The sequence below is a fragment of the Monodon monoceros genome, unplaced genomic scaffold (assembly GCF_005190385.1).
Source record: "Monodon monoceros isolate NGI ecotype Baffin Bay Population unplaced genomic scaffold, NGI_Narwhal_1 Super_Scaffold_14, whole genome shotgun sequence".
NCBI classification, from domain to species: domain Eukaryota; kingdom Metazoa; phylum Chordata; class Mammalia; order Artiodactyla; family Monodontidae; genus Monodon; species Monodon monoceros.
Window position 1 is genome coordinate 37,194,906 of NW_021703770.1, and position 12,155 is coordinate 37,207,060.

General features: G+C 43.3%; 1 protein-coding gene across 2 annotated transcripts in view; it reads right to left on the minus strand.

Annotated features, from left to right (window-relative positions):
* Positions 1 to 12,104, minus strand: part of PTDSS1 (phosphatidylserine synthase 1) — a 65,047-nt gene extending 52,943 nt beyond the window's left edge. For both annotated transcript variants that reach the window (XM_029222904.1, XM_029222903.1), the window contains exons 1-2: positions 11,685 to 12,104; positions 81 to 172 (exon numbers count right to left, since the gene is read on the minus strand). In XM_029222904.1, coding sequence (XP_029078737.1) covers positions 81 to 172; positions 11,685 to 11,863 — 271 coding nt within the window. In that variant the 5' untranslated portion in view covers positions 11,864 to 12,104. The remainder of the gene's footprint in view (positions 1 to 80; positions 173 to 11,684) is intronic.
* Between the last annotated feature and the right edge of the window lie 51 nt (positions 12,105 to 12,155).

Genomic DNA, 12,155 nt, shown 5'->3' on the forward strand with positions numbered 1-12,155 from the left:
TTCCAGATGACATGCATCTCAAAAATACTAACAAGGGCACAATGCACAGGAGAAATGCGATAAAACGTTACATCACTTACCATTGGGGAAAGCTAGTACACTGATGATAAGAAAGAAGAAAATTACGGAGAGGATACCCCTCCAGATGTTGTCTTCTGGGACAGAGTCATCCCTGAAAATAGAAAAGGAACATTGAGTATTCATTTTTGGATCTAAATAGTCAGCCTAGAAGGAATAAGAGTTCCATGTTCTAAAAACTGGGGGATTGCTAACTTTATTTTGCTGAGCTAAGTCATTACACACACTATTTACTATTCACTATCATTTCCTAAAATAATACAGTGTCATAGTCAAGTCCAGTTCTGGCGAGGAAGGCAACTGGCAACCTCACACCCCAACACACATTCTGCTCAGACAAGCATTTGAGAGTCACAGTTCTCTAAAAAAATTAAAAGTACCCAGGCTGTTCAAAGGTAAGGTTTATTTTGGAGAAATACCTTTTGGTTTTAAGACTAACTAAAGATGACCTTTACTACACAGACTGTGGCAGAAAAATTGTTCAGGAATCAGAAAGGAAGCATAAGATTATAAGGAATAAGGGTATAATGCAATGAGATTATGCAGTCACTTGTCAAATATGGGCAGTTGGCTATCTAAGGGATGAATAAAAATGGGGCAGCGTGACATAATCAGAAAGCAGCAGTAAAAAATGTTAAAAGAAAAATTAAGAGAGTATGAATACGACTGGTTCACTTTGCTGTACGGCAAGAAACTAACACAACATTGTAAAGCAACTATACTCCAATAAAAATTAATTAAGAAAAAGAAAGAAAAATTAAGAGAAAACAAAATACAAGATTTAAACTCAGAGCAGAAGCAAAAGAACTGTAAATAGGAGATAAGCTTCCCCGCTCTCCTGCCTGGTCATTTCTAATGTATTACTGTGTTTAACTCCTCTATAACCCCAGTAACTGAAATGATTACATTTGTTGGTTTATATGTTGTCTATCTTCTCTGTAGAAAGGAAACTCCTAATGGCAGGGAATTATTCACTAATAGGCCCTCAATATATTTCTGGACTGATTATTGATTATGGAAGAAAATTTACTGTTTTAAAATGAAGTAAAATTTCCCAAATGGAAATTTTCTTAACATTGATGGTGAAGAATTTAGGTTTGGACAGTTTGCAACAAAAAAGAAGATTCTAGTAACATATCTGGGGCTCAGAGAAGCAAACAAAAGTGGGAAAACAGAAATACACGACAGTAAAATTTTCTGAAGTATTGATAACTATTGAGAAGCTTGGGAGAGGGAAGTTCAGTGTTTCAGTTTCGAAAGACGCAGGATGAGTAGACAGAAGATATGAGATGAAACAGAATGGAAGAAGATAGTTTAGAGATGATGAGACTGGTAGCAATAAATCTTAAAATGATAAAAGAAGCTGGGTTTATCTAGAGAAGGACTGTAGTGAAACAGTTTTCAAAAGACAAATATTAAATTAAGATTAAATATTACTAAAGGAAAAGAGACAGGTCAAAAAAAAATCTTAGAAGAAAACCGATTTCGCGTAGAAAGAAGTTCTAGAGCGTCAGAATACATACATGAAAAGGTATGGAATGAAACAATAATGAATTACCTAGTTAAGGACTGGGTCCTGGGGTGTTGGTTTAAAAGCAGAAGTTAACTTAGATGCCAACTTCTGTTTAGGCTGCTCAGTTTCTGCACCCAATGAAATGATTTCCAGACTTATGACAGGATTGAACGTAAGGTTCTGAAATAAGAGATCATACAGATCTTAAACGTTTCCTAGATCATCCTATGGCCAAGTAACCCTAAACTAATGCTGGACAAATAATGCTTGGCTGTTAACTTCAGAGATCTGATTACAAAACCAAACTACAGAATCAGACAGACTTCCTTCTGCAGGGAGGAAGTGCCTTAAAAAGTACAATCTTATTTTAATGGACATACTAATAATTAAACACCTGCCCAGAGGTCATGAACGCAACCTAAAAATGCCAGCCCGACCATTACCAGGGCACTCGCCATGCCCTCCGGCTTATGCAGAGAAGCCCCATATCCAACTTTCAGGAACTTTTACTGAAGGATGGCTGCACACAGCGAGGGTAGGAACACAATGTCCTCATTCAGACCAAATCACACTACTGATATTGCTAATAATGACAGCAACGATAATAGCTCCTGTTTATCAAGTGTCTACTGTGTGCCAGGCACTGAACAGGCAGTTTCTAGACATTATCTCTAATTGTCACAACCCACTGGGCTATTATCAACCATCTGAGGTAACCAAGGCTCAGATAGGTTTAGTAACTTGCCCAAGATTGTGGAGGTAAGAAGTTACAGAGCCAGCATTCAAAACCAGGCCTGCTATACTCTGAAGATGATGATCTTTCCTCTTTGCCAAACTGCCTCATGAAAACTTATCTGTCATCCTAAATCAACCTGACTCATGGTAGATGCACAGGGATGGCGTAAGAGGGTTTCACAGGGCGTGCAATTTGTAAGTTACAGAATAAAAGCAAGGCTAAAATGAATAAACGTGGCCTAGGAAAAGAAGATGGAGTCCCATAACTCACAACTTATACCAAAATATGTTCTGGATGATTCAAGAAACTAAAAGTAAAACCAAAACAAAATTCTAGAAGAACTGATGGGAGAATTAAAAAAAAAAAAACCCCAAACCCCCAAACAAAACACAACAATCTCAGAGTGGGGAAGGCCTTTCGAAAGTATGATACAAACCTCCGAAGTCATAAAGGAGAAGGCTGACAAATCTGCATGGCAAGGAAATCAGTAACAAAATCATAAACTTGGAAAAATTATCTGCAACTCACGTGAAGGCAAAGGGTTAATTCCCCTAATTACAAAGCTCTCCCCCCAAATCAATTAACAGAAAGAACAAATGGACAAAGAAAAGCAAATAGAAAAATGGACAAAAGATATGAAGGACAGTTCACAGAGCAGAAAAATCCATTGGCTCTCAGGCAAGTGAAAAAAAAAAGATGCTCAACCTTGTTCATGGTAAGAGATGGGGAAATGGAAACAACACAAAGAGACCATTTTTATCTACCTTATGGACAAAGGTAAAAATTTAATGACTGAGCCAGTGAGGCTATGCAGAAATAGATAAACAGGCATTCTCACATACCACCTTTATGGAGCGCCATTTGGCAACATTATTAATTTACAAATGCATATACCCTGTGACCCAGCAATTCCATGTATGACAATGTATCTCACAGATATACCTTCATTTATGCAAAAATGACATATGTACAAGGTTGTTCACTGTGGTATTATATGTATTAGCAAAACTTGGAAACAACTAAATGTCTACCGAAAAGGGACTGATTAAGTAAATTATGGTTCCGTCTCAAAATGGAGTACTAGGCAGCTGTAAAAAGAATGAAGCTTTCAATTAATTAACTGATACAGAATAAATTAAGAGATCATGAAGTAAACAAAGCAATTTGCAGAACAGTGAGTATAGTAAGCAACTTTCTATGCAAAAAAGAGAGCGTGTATATGTATATATAACTTGTAACTTCTGCTCATGGCTGCATAGCATGTCTCTGGAAATCCATCCAAGGTATGGTGACACTGGTTTTCTCCAAAGAGGATAAAAGAAGAGTGGGGCGAGACTTTTCACTACATACCCTTTGGGGTACCTTGGATTTTAAGCAATGTAGGTATGTTACGTTTCAAAAAAGTCAATTATACATCAACATTAAATTTGTAAGAACTTGAGATCAGTGATAAAACAATGAAACTGCAATTTTGTAAATTTTGAGCCATTTATTAGAAAGACAGGATCAAAAGAATGGCCTAGTTTCAGAAGTAAAAAAAAAGGCCAATTAAACCTGAATAAAACAGCAGCGAGTCTGAAAAGTTGGCCGTTTTATATTTGCCTAATTAGAAAAACAAAAAGTATCAAAGATGGATGGCAAGATCTTTGGCAAAACTGAAAATATACAGTACAGGAAGATCAAACTCCCGTGATCAAAGATTGAAGGCTAGGCAGGTGAGCTAAAGAAGAAATCTTGAGTCCTATCAGACTAGCAGCCCCAGATACACCCTCTGGCTTTCCTGAGAGTAGAGAGGGTGTACCCTCGGCATCCAGCACAGTCCCTGCAAGAGGTGGGCGCGCAGAAAGAACGGAATGCGTGACGGAGGAGGCTGCCCACGCCACCGGCCTCCTGACAAGCTGACCACACAGGGCCGTTCCGTAAGCTCTGGTGTGGCCTCTTCTCTCTCAGCTCCCAGTAATCCAGAGACTTAACCATATGCCGAGGGACACAGGCATTTTGCATAGTTAACCATGAAAAGCAACTTGGCTGCAAAGGCCCCAAAGACCACACTACTGACTCCAGAGACCCTCAATTAGAGGACAAGAAGGGTTTATCTCTGGACATCCACTAGATCTGTGCCGCACTCAGAAAGCTAGCTAGCTGCTTTGCATGTTAGCTCTCTTAATCTTCCTAACATCCTCAAAGGGGGGAAATGATCATAATGTGCACTTTACTGACTCCAAAGTCTAAGTTCTTCCCCCTTTAGGAGGCTGTCTGGGGCAGTGACAAGGAAGACAGGCTTGTGGCCAGACGGCGTGGACCAGAATTCTGACTTCACACTTATCAGCCTGTGTGACCTTGGGTAGATTACTCAACCTCTCTGTGCCTTGGTTTCCTCCTCAGTATATCAAAGGGTAATAATAGTTCTACCTCACAGGGTTGTTGTGAGGATAAAATAACTCAACACGTGCGATGGACTTAGAACAGTGCCTGGCACAGAGGGCCTGTCAGTTATTAGTTTACAATGTCTGTTCACCCATTCCCTCAGCTAGCTGGGGACAAAGATGAACAAACTTGGTCCTGATTCTTGAGAGAATCATGATGAAAAGCACAATAAGACATAAAAATCAAATTATTATCTTAGTATAGCTTTGGCCTGAGAGAAAAGTTTTCAGTTCGCTGGCACTGTCTCTGATTAACCTGATAAGACACCCCCAAACCCAGAAAACCACCTCGATTGTTCACACAAGACTGGCCCCTGTTCGTGGGGTTGTTACCATCTCCTCAGGCTCTGAGGGGACAATGTAGTTCTCACGTCCCAGGGGAGCTCAGAACCTGCAGTCAGGGCTGCCAGTCCCCCATCTTGACTTTTCCTGGCCTCAGGATTCTTGCTCAAATAAGACATTTTACTTTACAGCAACAAAAAGGAAAAGGACTTCAAGCTTTCAACTGTGATGCCGTGGCAGTGCCCTGACCTCTTTCCTAGGTCCTCTGAGGCTCTAATAACAAGCGCCTCGGTCTCTGGGGCTCTGAACTTTCCAAAGGCCTTTCTGGCATTTGACTGAACTGCTCCACAGTTCTGTGGGGGAGTATTATCTCCACTGGAAGGATGAAGAAAATAAAGCTCTTGCTTTGTCTTGCCCACAGTTACAACAAATAGAGTGAAGCAGGTGCCAGGGCTTCTGGAATGCTGGCTCTAGGTCAAGACTGCTACCCTTACCGGTATGATACCGACAAGCTTAGGGAGGCAGAGTCCTTTTCCCCGAAGTTCTGCTAAATTTAGGAGGAGCTCCAGAAGCACGCTGGGGTAGCCCTGACCATACTCAGTGAAAATACTGAATGGATTAGAACAAAATTGTAATTTCAGGCCCCATCTCATTCACCCACTGTATCTCCAGTGCCCAGCACAACGCTTGGCACGGAGCAGGCCTTCTCAATGTGGTGGGTGCCAGAAAGAGCAAAAGGCCGGGGCTGAGCGGGCCCGAGACCCAGGTAACATGAGGGGGAGTCACGGCCTGGGTCCACAGGCTCCACTGCACCTTCCTGCCCCAGTGCTGACCAATCAAGTACTCAAACATCTCAACCCCTTCTGTCACCCCTGTTTGAGTATAGGTAACTACCCAGGAGAGAACCCTAAAAGCAGGACAAGTATAAGGAAAGCCCTGAGTTTTTTTTTTAACAAAGGTTTGAACTCAAGGAGTTTTGGACTCAGATTCTTAAACTTGAACAACAGGCTACAGGCAGTGGGCAAGGAGACCGGGAAAACAAACGCCATTCACTCACAGACAATTTTTAGACAAGGCTGTCTCCCTGGGGCCAGGAAGGTAAGAACTCTATCCTGACTCCTAAGGCTGCAAAGTTGATTGTCCCCTCTCCCCCTCCTATCTTCTCCTTTCCATCTCTTTAAGAGCAATCCTTGAAACTGAGACACACCGGTAGGCTCGTGTTGATGAGGCTGAGGCTAGTCGCTGCTAAGGATCCTCTCTCCCAATGGAAAACTCAGTCCCGGGTTACCAGGTGGACCGATGTTAACTAGCTTTGGTATTATCTTTGAAGACTACATTCGTTTCATTTTATAAAAAGTTAGGATTCTTCTTAAGAATTATAGCTGACATATCAACTAAAAGAGAAGAGTGATCGTTTTTGAAAGTTCATATTGTATAAATGATTTTTTTATATTTGATTCATTTAGCATTTACTGGGTGTGTATTCTGTGATGATTGAGATATCTGGCCTCAAGAAGTTGATACAGAAACAAATACTAAAACAGGAGAGATACAATAATAAAAAAAATGTTTAGAAGTATATAAACATTTCTGCCTCTGAGCTTCCTGGAACAATCAAGAAAGGTGTCTGGAGGGGGACCATCCAGGTGCATTGCCAGGAATGCCATGGCCTCACGGGTAGGCAGGAGGTGCTCTCCAGTCAGAGAGAGGTGCCATCCTGGCATTACGGTCCAGCAATGTGCTATAGGTGATGGGGATCCAGGGAAAGAGTGTAAGCAAGGGACGGATGAGATCACGATCTCGATTTCAAAAGGTCATGAGGAAAGCAGTGTGGAGGATGGACTGGAGGGAAATGGAGTCAAGGCCTGGGAGTGTCTATCCCAGAGAGCAGAGGGTTTGCTGAGCCAAAGCCTGGGCATGGGCAGAGGAGGACAGCTCTGAAAGCTACTAAGGCCCAATTGGACCTGGTGAAGATAAACTAGATGAACTCCAGGATGGCAGAGACCTGGGATGGACGGAGTGCAGACTGTTGAACTAAATTAAATGTGATGCCAGGACCTAGGGCTCAGGAAAGCAGTCCTAGCTGCCTGGACGAGTCCCTGGCTTCCAGATTTGTTGAGACTAAAACGCTGATAACTCCCCTATAGAAATCTGGGGCTAGAGGGATTATATCACAAGATAAACTATATTACACTTGGTAATAGAATTATACCTAAAATGCTAAACACTAGGCAGCAATACTAGGCATGTAAATTCTCTGAGGTAAGCATCATCTAAACTAAATAAATGTTTGAGTCACTCAGATGCTTATTTACTACAGAAGACCCCAAAGAAATGACACATTTTCTCCTTCAATAAACGTATAATCTTATTAAGGACATAAAACACCAGAAATAAGGATAAGGGAGGATAATTAAAAGGTGCTTGTTTATTTATGGCCGCACCACGGGGCAGGCGGGATCTTAATTCTCCGGCCAGGGATCGAACCCGCGCCCCCTGCAGTGGAAGCGCGGAGTCTTAACCACTGGACTGCCTGGGAAGTCCCTAGAAGGTGCTTATTTAAATCCAATAAAAAATATGATTCAAATAGGAAGTGAGGAAGACAAATGTTATGATGGCTGTTAACTGGAACCTCTTTAGATGGCACCACCTAACACAGTGCGCTGCTTCACCTCCAAGGCTGGTGTAGCCCCAGTACACAGCCGAAATGGAGGATCATTTAACATTGCTGGTGTCCTGGAACAAGGACAGCCAGGCCTTCTGTTATTGGGAGAGAAAGAACATGATGTACATAAAGGAAACAGGCTCAAGACAACTGAATCAGCAGGGTCAGGAGTTATTTTCTAATGGGAATTGATATGGTCTAGAGGGAAAGAACAGGAAGGCTGGCAGCCATCCAGGAGGGAAGACACACAGAAGGTGGAACTATGGCTCCGTGATAAGATGAAGAGCTGGAGCTCCAAAGCCACTAAAGGAAATGAAGTAAAAAACCAGTATCACAAACAAATAAAAATCAATCAATCAAAAGTCTGTCCATTTCCCTGCCCTCATCCGCGTCCTCAGTCCCATATCAAGGAGAAACCATGGGTAAGCAGATGATCCCTTAGGTGCAGGAAGCTGCAGGAAGGCAATCTCTTCCGGGTAAGTGATGACTTTTGCTGGACAAGTGTCACCGGAGAGACTGACGCCACTGTTTTACTGCCAGGTGCCTCTTAAGGAGACAGTGAGCTGCAACGAACGTGATCTCGTAAATTTTGGTGTTTTCAAATCTAAAGCCTGAGTTTTTGAAAGTAAGGCCGTTCAACATTTCCAAGTTTACCAACCTACGAAAGCAGCGTAAATATGAGGCACTCTGAGCGTAAGAGAAAGGCTCTCCTTGCCCTACTTTGGCTGAACAAACTTATAAGGCATAGGCCAAAGCATTTAATTTCTAAAAATACTTATCCTAAAATGTGGCAAAGTGAGCTTTTCCAATCTTAGGGGGAATGATTCAGTAACATCTGGCTTTATTGTTAGTGATGGGGACTGTAGGTTTAAACGCTATGATTTAACAGTGAGTTGGCCTAGTTGTTATTTAACAAAAGAACTGCTTGATAAGTCCAAACTTGTCTCAGACTTCTGTGAGAGGCATCTAATCCTTGCCAATCCTAAATTCTTGCTGTGTCTCTGCAGCATGTGACATGACCCAGGTACTGTTTCACACATACGGGTAACCTGACACCCCGAAAGTACTCTATCGCTGACTCTCTTCAACTACTAGTCTTTGAAAAACAAACTTTAAGAAGTAATTACTTTCAGTCTTTATGGAAGACAGAGCTATCACTGTAATGTCTCAGTTTAAAGGGTCACAAATCATTACAAAAAATGAGTAAGACACAGTAAGTACTAATTGTACTAATGGTGCTTATGATTTTCTGTAACATGAAACTTGTTATTAAGTAGTTCTTTAATATGTGGCTTCTGTCTCTTTGAAATTAGTGGAAGAAGTAAAATTATTATCATTTTTGGAAAAGGCCATAGCCTGAGGTTCAGATTATGCCTTTTCTATTACGTTTGACAAGCTGTTAAAATTCATATTCATTTCTTATAGTTTCACTGCTGTAATTTATTGAACGCTTTGGCAGAATATGCTGTAAAAGGGAAATTCCAGAAGAATGTGACTTTCTGTATTAGAAAAGAGGAAGAGAGATCTGTTCTGAAAGGGCCTAGAATAATATTAAAGATAAAAGTTTGAAACAAACTGCTCATTCTTGCTTCTCATTATTTAAAATAAAATACCATAATAATTTTCTAAGTTCCAAAGAAACTCCTGCACTAATTCCATCTCTTGCCAGCCCACACGCGATGAAGTGAAACTGAAGTTAATATGAAATAGGGATGCATGTTATCCAAGCAAAGCACTGTCCATTTTCCCAAAGTCTTTATCCTTTTTCTTAATTATAGAGCACACCACACTCTCACTCAATGACAAACATAATTTAGAAGGCATTAGCATACAATGAAATGATGTAATAATAACAATAGCTGAGGTTTACTGAGCACCTACTATTTGTCATGCATTGAGCTAAATACAAATTATCTAAAAAAATGAATTGAGCCCTTGTAACAAAATCCTATCAGGTATTACTACATATTTTCACTTTACATACAGATAAGGAAACTGAGGCTTAGCAAAACTAAGCGGCCACACAGCCACTAGCTGGTAAAATCAGATGACATGATAAGTATTTGAGGGCAACCATAAATAGGGACAAGACTGATTTCTCTGCAAAGCTAGAAATACGTTCTTGGTTGGATACTGTGGAAAGATCTGGTCTTACCCCGCTGTAGAGCGTTAGCAGAATATTTTACAATAGTAGCTGTTTCCCTCAATTATTAAGAGTAATTGTTTATATGCTTTATGGCTTTAGATAAGAGTCATGCAAATAGATAAACACTGACAAAATAAGAATTAAGAGTCAAATGCATTGTGGAGATAAGGAACAAGTGTGATGTAGGAGGACATTATTAGTTTTATGAAAATCTGAAAAAGTGCATTGATTCTCAAGGGAGACACCATTGGCACCTGTGTGTATACAAGTGTGTAGGTGCCTATGTGTGCCTGTGTGTAAGGGACAACTCTTTGTCGTACAATGCTGTCCCTTGCGTTATAAACATTTATAACCCCCACCCACTAAATACCAGAAGTTCCCTCAATGCTTGTGGCCACCGAATATAACCCTGCACAGTTTCTGCGGATCTGGGCTGAGAACCATTGATTGTTGGATAAATATACTAGGAGAGAAGTAACTGACATTAATTTTGCATCATGTGCCAAGTACTCTGCTAAGTGCATTCACACATATTCATTTAATCCTTGTAACTCCGTATGAGGTAAGTACGTATTTTATCCCCATTTTAGAAGTGGATCCTGAGTCTCAGAGAAAGGTTAAATAACTTAACCAAGGTCACGCGAATAGTCTTGAGACCAACAGTGTGGCTCCCAAACTCCAGTTCTCTGGGTTGGTCTTTTAAGCATGGTATAGGCACACCTTTTCTTTCTTTAAAGAGGTTCATTCAGAAAACATAAATCCTTATAAGTAGGACCCAAGGTGTGCCTGTCATTTAGGCATGAATCAGTTCCCTGGCTTGGGGTTGAAGGGCCACATGTTCAGTGAGGTAGAGTTATAAGCTCTGGGCTGACAAAACTTGGGCAGGGTTAACTCCTATGCACAGGTATATATTAGAAGTGCTTTGAGTGTGTGTGTTTTCAGGGGGATATGAGAGTTCTGCTACAGTGTGTGAGGTTTGTGCGTTTTATTTAATACTTTCCATAGCATTTATGATGCACCAGGCACTGCTACAATGGCCTGACAATGTCTCATTTCAGCATGTATGTTAGGTGATGAACAGAACAGAGCGTGCGCTGTGTGATGTGTGGTGGGTTCGTGTCTGTGTGGCAGTGCTGGAATGTCCACTGTGATGTGTGTGTCCACGCCGCAGTTTCTGTTGTGGTATAGACAGTGGTGTTTGAGGCTGGGGGAAGGGTTACGCGAGATGATTTGCGTGCCATGCATACAGACTGGAGTGCACCGCACGTGTGCATTTTGTGCACGCGGGTAGTGCCGAACACTGGAGGAGTTCCGCGGGAAGGGGTCTGAGTTGTGTCCTGGGCCTGTGTATGGTGCGTGGAAGGCAGGGGTGTTTTCAGTGTGAAGAGGTATGTGCTGAAAGTGGTGCATACCAGATGATTCATGCGGTGTGCTAGGCAGGGACGGAGGCCGGAGAGGAGGGGGCCCGTGTCGTGATGTGTGTGGGGAGCGACGCTGAGAGTCGCGGGAGAAGGGCGGGGGAGGAGATCGTGCTAGGTGACCCACGAGTGTTCCTGATGTGGCCCGAGGCGCTGTATGGGGAAAGGTGGTATGGAGAGGGGTGGCGGTGGCGATGGGAGTGGGGATGGGGCTGGGTTGGAGGGTAGGGACGAACGCCGGTCCAGAGGAGCTGTCGGGAAGGAAGCTGGGTGCGCTAGGTGACATACCCGCCGGTGGAAAAGCGTGTGCGTGGAGCAATCAGCCCACTTCCTCACCCGGCCATGCTCCCCGCCACGGCCTCCATCCGCCCCTTCCCTTCGCCCAAAGGCGCGCCCCCAGCGCAGCCCGGCCCGCCTCACCTGGTGAAGGCAAAGTACATGAGGCTGACGATGGTGAAGCTGAGCAGAGTGATGGTGTGCGGCCGGTAGAAGAAGTCGATGGTGATGTCCTCCACTTGCTGCTCGTTGATCATCCGGAAATGCATCTTGTAGTTCACATCATCTTTGCTCAGGGTCCGGCTCCCCACGCAGGACGCCATGGCCCGCCTCCCCGTCCTGCGGCGGCGGCGGCGGCCCCGGCCCGTGGAGGCTGGGACCCCGGAGGTGACGAGCCGCAGCGAGGCTGGACGCCGGGGCCGGGTCTGGCGAGAAGCAAAGGAACGGAGCAGAGGGAAGGACAGGCGCGGGAGGGCGGGGTCGCGGCGCCGCCAACGCAGCCTCGGGCGGGGGACGCCGCTCGCCCGGCCCCGGCTGGTGTTGGGGGACGGGCATCTCTAGGGACTCGCGGTGGCTTTAGATTCTAAGTGGAAGGGTCTGGAGGGAGGCGACGCG